Below are 8,403 nucleotides of genomic sequence, written 5' to 3'. Positions count from 1 at the left end.
TTAGATCACAAATGACATATTTTGCAGTATGTTTTCGTGGATCAAACAAGGTAGAGGTGGGAGGTTCGGTGTGGCCAGCAATTTTCATTTATATATCATGGCAATAATTCTGTTTTGCAAGGTCCTCTTGTTTTTTTCTCATTTGTTTTTTGTTTGATTTGGGGCTTCTTTTGAGCGTAACAGTATGCAATGGGCTGTGCCTGACATTTTTTTCTTCTTCTGTATTTTGGGCTGACTGCTTTATGTGCCAGATGAGCCAGTAGGGAACGTTCCGCATGGGAGTTTTTCAGATCGAACGAGTCAATTTGGGATGGGGGTCTTTCAGACCGAACCTGAGGCAAAATATGAGGGACATTTTTTTAAAAAAGCATCGTATATTTACTCTTTACCGCCTGGCACTTGTACTCCCTCTCGCCCTTGGCGCACGGCCGAGAGGTTGCCATGTTTTATACAAGAGAGAAGAAGAATTAATCGTCGAATAGTAGGAAGGGCAGCATTCGGGAATCAATGCTGCGAGAGCGGGAAGCCGATGCCGTGGCGTGTGGTCGGGAAGGTGACGAAGAGCATGCTCCCGACCACCCCGATGGCGATGGGCAGCACGGTGAGCACCTGCACGGCATCCTCGGACGGCACGGGGTAGAAGCAGGACACGACGTTGTGGTCGAAGAGCGCGACGGCCACGAAGACCATGACGGTGACGACGGCGTGCACGAGGTCGAGGAAGCGCAGCCTGTAGGCTGCTGCGGCCTGCGGGTCGAGCGGCGCGCCGCCGTCGATGACCCAGAGCCCGCGGCGCGTGGCGAAGCCGTAGCGCACGGCGCCCTTGGCGTCCCGGAAGCTGTCGGTGAAGCTGAGCGCGAAGCAGGAGAGGCCGCAGAGCGCGACGAGCGCGCCGGCCATGGCGCGGTTGGCGCGCACGCAGTGGCCCTGGTCCGTGACGATCGGGGACAGCAGCTGGAACGCCATGACGGTGCCCGTGGGCAGCAGCGTGGCCAGGTGCGCCGTGCTCTGGTACGTCTGGCTGATGGCCCTCTGCATCGGGCTCAGCCCGTCGCCTGGGTCGTCGCGGACGGCCGGCGGCCTCGCCAGGAGTGGCCGCTCCTCGTCGACGCCGTGGACCTCGTCCTCGCGCCCCTGCCGCGCCACCACCTCGTTCTGCGCCGCCGCCATTGCCGCTGCCGGACTCGCTACAATCTACGCTCTGGAAGAAAGAATCTTGCCTATGATGAATAAACCGGAAGGAGAGGCAGGGGAACGCGAATGATCTGTGACAGCCGGTGCAACGGGGAAGGGATTTAAAGGGGGTTTCAGGGAATGCCGCGCGCGGCGTGACGACATGGGTGGAGCTTGCCGGGGCGTTTGCGGCTGGCCGGCGGGCGCTTGCGCTTGGCTTGCAAGAAACAGGAACCTTGATTGAAACCGACACAAATCGGTGGAGGTTTTGGCCGTTGCTTGCAAGAGAGGTGGACCGAAACGCGGGACGCGACCCGACCCTTTGCCGCTTCAAGTCAAAGCCTAATTGCCTTGGGTTGCTTCCGGCTGCACTCCCAGCCAGTGGCCACGTAACACTAGCACAGCCGCGCGCGCAGTTGAGTAACGCAAGGGGCAACGCGATTACGCCAACACGCTTAGTTATACACCTATAGTAGATAGACATTACTGTGCACGTTGGCTATTAAGCAAATACGGTACTAGGTAGATGGAGAATCATTATCCGTACCGTGCATGGCGTCCAGTGCGTTTTTGTGTGCGTGAAAGGCTTTGGCACGATGCGTATTACTATTGGATTTAGGCAAAGACTTTGAGCGGGTAGACGTGCGTCCGTGTCGTGCCAGCTGCATGTGTGCGGCCCACTACCGCGCCACAAGGACACGATGTCTATACGATCTCGGGTAAAAGCATCTCTAGCAACCGGACGCCAAGCGAAACGAGTATAAGGGCGTCCGTAAAAAAAAAAATTACGCTGCCGCGAGCGCTTCGGCGGAACGCTCGCGGGACCGTAAATTTTGCATAGCAGCAAACAAATTACAAATTTCAATGATATGAACCGAATACAATCATAATATTAATTCAACATACGAATATATAAATTGTTCAAAAAGCGATTCACAATACAACAAATATTCAAATTTAAATAATTATTATAACACCAAATTGTTTAAATCTCGCACGATAGAAATGAATAAAAATGGGGATCTAATTGCCCCCGTACAGTTGCCACCGATGCTCAATAAGATCATGTTGGAGTTGGTTATGTGAATCACGGCTCTCGGTCTTCCGGTAGGTCTCAAGAAATGCAGTGATCTCATCTACGTCCCTGGCAGGCTTCACACGGCTATCAAGATTGTCATAGTTGTACTCCATGTCCAAATTCCTCTCATTCTTGGCGATCATGTTGTGTAAAATTACACAAGCAGTCATGATGTTTCTGAGGGATTTTCTTTTACCCCAGAAGCGAGTAGAACCTCAAATAATGGCAAATCGAGCTTGCAACACACCAAATGCGCTCTCAATACCCTTTCGACAAGCTTCTTGCGATTCGGCCAAAAATTCTCAATTCTTCATTTTGCGGTCACTAATGGTCTTCACAAATGTTGACCATGAAGGATAAATACCATCGGCAGGATAGTACCCCAAGGTATAGTCATAACCATTGATGGTATAGTTGCAAGCCGGAGCTTTGCCACTAACTAGCTGAGCAAATAAATGAGAGCGCTGCAAAACATTGATATCATTGAGAGAAACGGACATACCTAAGAAGCAATGCCAAATCCATAGATCATGTGAAGCCACGGCTTCAAGCACGATTGTGGGTTTACGTTTGTGGCTGGTGTATTGCCCTACCCAAGCCACCGGGCAGCGCTCCACCTCCAATGCATACAATCAATACTATCAAGCATGCCCATGCATCCCCTTGCTTCGTTCATTGCCATGAGCTTCTTTGTGTTTTCTTCGTTTGGTGCTCGAAGGTACTCCGGGCCAAAAACCCGGATCATTATCTTCGCAAAGAGACAGCCACATTTGATAGTGGTACCTTCACCAATGCGAAGATATTCGTCCACGTAGTCGGCGGGCACACCATATGCAATCACTCTCATCGCCGCTGATATTTTTTTTATATGTTAAAGCCAACCAAACAGGCGATATTCCTACGCCAAGTGAAGAAACGACAACTTTGCTCGCAAGCCTCGGCGATGTGGACGAAAAGTGACCTGCGCATTTGGTATCACCTACGAAAGAGGTGAGCCTGATATGTCGGTACCTCGGCGAAGTAGTCTTTCATGAGAATCTTGTCGCTGAGAGCTCGGTTGCTGGGAATGCATAGCCGACCAACCATGGATCCACGCCGCTTATTCTTATGCCTCGCCTCAACTGATTCCACGAGATGCAACAACACTAGGTTGTCGACGTCGTCGTCGAGGATCATCTCTTCTATGTCTGAATCATCAGATGAATACAACGAGGATGAACTCCAATCCATCTACAAAATGCACACAAAATGGCCATGAATTTCACCCGAACCTACTCTGGCCAAATCGAGCATGAAACCGCGGGTGTTGGACATACCTCGCCCAGAGCAAAGCCGTTCCGCCCATTTCTTCTCCCTCACCCGCCAAAGCAAAGCCTCGCCGCATCTTTCTTCTCCCCCGCCAGCTGAAGCAAACCCCGGTCGCGCCTCCCCTTTCTTCTCCCCGCTGGCCAAAGCAAAGTCGTGCGACCCTCTTCTTCCGATGCGTGCCGCTCACAACCACCAGAACCAAACAGATCCGAAGCTACAAGCCCGCGCGTCGAGCTCCGAGCGGATACATGGAGCCGGTGGCGTCCACGAGCCGCGGGCACAAATGGGCACCCCCGCAGCCGAAACTAGGTGGAATAGGCGCGACGCGGGTCGAAGGAGCTTTTGGGCGGCGCTGGGCAGCGGGGTCAAGTAATAAGTGGCGGGGATGTGCGGCGGCGGTGGCGGGGAGTCGAGGCGGGAACTGAAGCCGGCAGAAGTGGGTTTGCGCCATGGAAAAGGGGGCCGGCAAAATCGGGTGAAATCCCGTAGATATGGAGGACATGGGATCACAAATTCTGGATCCCACAAAAAAAAATCGGGACGGCCGTATTTGGAGGATCTAGTCTGGACGGGTATACGGGATGAATCCCGCAAACCGGCGGTTATTATACCAGATGGCCTGGTTTGCGGGATCTTCTAGAGATGTTTTTAACAAAAAGCTTTTGCGGGTTTAGATGTGCCTACTTCATCACCTCCCCCATGCCAAAGCTCTCAACGATTGGCTCAACTAAAAAAGAAGAAAATAAAACTCTCGGCGACTGGATGTTGTTCCTCCTCCGCCTAAGCCTACTAGACATATATTGATTACCAATTATAAAGATATGATATGCTTTATTTGTGGTGGTGTAGGCCACTATGTGGGTAATTACATTAGCTCCAAGATCTGTTCATCTTTGGCTTGGAAGTTTATAATGTGAATAACTGCATTGGTTGGACTCGGTTACACACTGTGGTTGCATATTTTGGTAGCTCTGCTCTAGGTTTAGGGTTTATCATTTGGAACTGCCTGCTAGGGATGAAACAAAATGGCTTAATTTCAAATATTATGGAGTGGTCAATGTGGTTAAAGGAGAGATTTTCAATGATGACCTGGTTAAAAATCTGGATGGCATCTTTTGCAAAAATAAACAAGTGGCCATGGAATATTCGTTCAATTTCTCCCAAGCCATTTCTAGCCAAGTTTCCCCCAAGGAAGAAGGTGGAAGATCATATTGAATTCCCAACTTTTCACTTGCCTATTGATGGTGTTTCTGTTAATGTGGTGGAATGGATTAGTTTAATTGATCCCTTCAGTGAGCTATTTTTTTTGTGAAACTTCGGTGAGCTAGTTGAAGCTTGGGTTAAGGTTAAAGGGATCCCTCCTAAATAGTATTCTTGGAAGGTGCTAGCTGAAATTGCGTCCTGTTTTGGAACTTTGGTGGATGTGGACTAGAATGGAATGATGAAAAGAAACTTTTATGAGACTGACAGTTAAAATTGTTTGTAGGGATCCAACCAAAATTACTTTTGAGGGGTTGGTGGAAATGAAAAAAAGTTCTATCGTCTTTCCTTCTTTGTGGAAGGTTTTGAGAAATATGGTAGTGATGATCCCAATGAGGATTGAAGGCATGTGGATATTGATGTGGATAAAGATGCTTAAGAGGGAACTGACCCTATGGATAAAGATTTGCATAATAATGAGGATGGTGCCATTGATGAATTGGACCTGGCCATCAAGAAAACTGCTCCCAGTACTACTGAAAGACATGTTGGGTTGGCTTTTGTCTCAGCTTCGGATTTCCACCCAACCCAGATTACTGAGGCGTGTGCTTCTCATGATATACATTCTAGCCCCTTATGGCCTTTGAGATTTGGTTTGGATAGCAATCGTTTTGTGGCTTTTCCTCAAGGAATGACCCTGAGTTATGGAACCCACGAAAGGATGTGCACTATGATAAAGACTATGGCAAATCTTTATTAACAAATTAAATTTCAATTTTTCGACCGGACCTTTAACAACCTTAGAGGTGTACACACTAGTATTTAAAAACATGCATAGGTATGAGGTCTTGACTCTCACAACCTTATATTTGTGCTCCGGGTCTTAACGATATTAATTTGTGTTCTGGATCACAGCCGCTAAGATGTGCTTGCAACACGAAGATGTGGGGGATTTACCCGAAGTATATCTTGACTGGTGTGCAACTTGCCTCAAAAGCTAGTTGTCCAATCGTAGCCCATCACCATAGTTAGGTTACACACGGTCATATCACATTTTTTAAAGTCAATTGTGGTCGCTTCTGTTCCATCTAATGCCGTATACACAAAGGTGCTTACCGATTATCTGCGAAGATGCAGAAGACCTAATCGTGATTAGTAAGACTCATGCCGCTGCTTTGCAACTTTTAGGCATGAGAGAGAATATGAACGATGAGATGGACATGTACGTGTTATCCAGCTATACAAGCTTACGTGTTGATGGTTTTTTTTTTTTTTTTTGCGGGATGAACTAGTACGTGCTACACGCCTACACGAGAAAACCAGTTGCCAGTAAATTTAGTTGGAGACAGAAATTGCCATGGAGATCTCTGATACTATTTTAAAAGAAAGACTGTCTGCCACATGGTCAAGGGAGAGTTTGTTTCCATAAAGGGTTAATTCCTAGGGTGTGTCTAACATTTATCTAGATCTTTTTCTTTTTCTTTGAGTAACCAAGACTCATCTATGTTTTTTTTGGGGACATATCTAAGTTTTATTTGTGGCCTTTTGTTTGTTTTCTGTTTATTCTCGTGCTTACCTTGTCCAGCCCGTAAGAACGGGAGGTCCGGCCCATTTGCAGTTCAAAGGATTAAAATCCCAAAAAAGTGGGCCACGTTCGAACACAAGGCCTCCTTTCTTTGAGCATGCCCGGCTAGCCAGACGAGATGATTATAGATTTGGTGCAAATACGCAGCGAAGAGCAAAAAAAAAGTCATCTGCAGCGGCACATGTAAGATATTTTTCTGAAAGTTCAAACCACATTTTTTTAAAGTGAATAAATTTGAAACGTGAATCTTTTCTAAGATTGTAAATAACCTTCCAAAGAAGCGAACATATTTTTGTGGACATGGTGAACAATTTCTCAAACAGGGTGAACATGTTTTTAAATGTACATTGACTTTTTTTGTAATATACGTTCAACATACTTTTTGCAGTAATCAAATGCATTTTCTGTTCTTTTTGCTAAACAACCACTTAGTCGAAATTTGATAATGAAACAACCACTAAAAAAAATTAAAGCAGGAACAATCGGCCTCAAACATTGGGCCTAGTTGCGGGTCAAGGGTGCACTTGCAACTGGGGCATGAAAAGGATCAAGGGTCCGGTTGCATGTCAATGATGGGCTTGCAGCTGTGACATAAAAAATGGTCGGGCCCAATTGTGTGTCATTGGTTGACTTGTAACTGCGATAAAAATAATCGAGAGGCTAGTTTGTGAGTGAATGGTTGTCTTGCAATTAGGATAAAAAAAAGGTATGTGCCCAGTTACAAGTCGATGGTTGACTTGCACCTGAGAAAAAAAATCAACCCTTAGTTGCTACTTGTGAGTCGATGATGAACTTGCAAATGAGACAAAAGAGCCAGGCCCAGCTGCAAGTTGAGGACGGACTTGCAACTAATGCGAAGAAAAAAAGAGTCGGCCATAGCTGCGATATAAAAGAATCATGGAGCTCAGTTGCAAGTCGAGGGTGAACTTGCAAGTGGAGAAAAAAAAAGCATCGGGCCAAGTTGTGAGTCAATTGACTTGGATCTAGTCAAAAAATATTAAGGGCACAGTTGCATGTCAATGGTGGACATGCAACTAGGATTAAAAAAAGGTACGACCTCGATTGCAAGCTGATGGTTGACTTGCAACCGGGTAAAGGTTGACCCTTAGTTGTGAGTCGATATTGTACTTGCAACTGAGACGGAAAAAAATAGGCTCAGTTGCAAGTTGAGGGCGGACTTTGTTAGATGTATAACTAGGATGCATGTTAGGTTTCGGTTGTCTAGGACTGATTGTGTGTTCTAAAGGCGGATGATGTTAACGAAGATTGCTAGCACACTTGTGGGGTTTAGAGTAACTAGCAAATATGCACGTGCATTGCAACGGGAGACAAAAAAAATTATGCTCTAACCAAATAAGTGAGACTCAATATCCTGATATATGAGTGTACTCTATTCTAACACAGTGCCTCACCATGTTGCGACTTACTTTTTTTCTCACCCTCGCCGATGATGGTCGCAATGTCCACGTGATCACAATGCATTCAACGTGATAAATCCCAAGGCTGTGAGGTTGCCAGTGTATGCCACACTTGTCATTATGTCGCGCAAGGGGATTTTTAAAACTTTAAAAACAAATCTCACCAGCCACGAACTACTCTCAGCGCCAAGACATATAATGACTTTCGAAAAACTAATCAAATCCTAGATATAAAAGACTTTTGAATTGGTAAACAGTTTTTTCGGATCAACAAACATTTATTTTGAAATTTTGGATTTTCTTAAAAAATTACGAACATTAGTTTTGTTTACGAATATTTTTTAAATGCATGAAGAGTTTTCGAATTCATTAACATTTTTGACTCAACAAACAATTTTTGAATCGATGAACTTTTTTTAAAATTGTGAAAATTTTAAAATTTTAAAATGTATTATTTTTGTGATTTCTAAAATTTCATGGACTTTTTTTTGCAGATTCGCGAATGTGTTGAATACACGATCATTTTTCCAATATCATGAACATGATTTTATTTCCCGACCTTTTTTCCAAATTGTAATTTTTTTATTTTGCGAACAGTTTTGCAAAACCACCAACATTTTTTGAATTTGCGAAAAAATTAT

The 8,403-nt window shown here is 45.6% G+C and overlaps 1 protein-coding gene across 1 annotated transcript; it reads right to left on the bottom strand.

Annotated features, from left to right (window-relative positions):
- Window positions 1–331: 331 nt before the first annotated feature.
- LOC119338999 (protein DMP6-like) lies at window positions 332–1,251 on the bottom strand. The gene has a single exon (XM_037611217.1). The coding sequence runs from the start codon at window positions 1,168–1,170 to the stop codon at window positions 505–507; it is 666 nt and encodes a 221-aa protein (XP_037467114.1). The 5' UTR covers window positions 1,171–1,251; the 3' UTR covers window positions 332–504.
- Between the last annotated feature and the right edge of the window lie 7,152 nt (window positions 1,252–8,403).

The sequence above is a fragment of the Triticum dicoccoides genome, chromosome 1A, assembly GCF_002162155.2.
Source record: "Triticum dicoccoides isolate Atlit2015 ecotype Zavitan chromosome 1A, WEW_v2.0, whole genome shotgun sequence".
NCBI lineage: Eukaryota > Viridiplantae > Streptophyta > Magnoliopsida > Poales > Poaceae > Triticum > Triticum dicoccoides.
This window is presented reverse-complemented; position numbering and strand designations above follow the sequence as displayed.

Coding starts and splice junctions, on each gene's coding strand:
- LOC119338999 (XM_037611217.1), bottom strand. CDS start 1,170: ATGGCGGCGGCGCAGAACGAGGTGGTGGCGCGGCAGGGGCGCGAGGAC.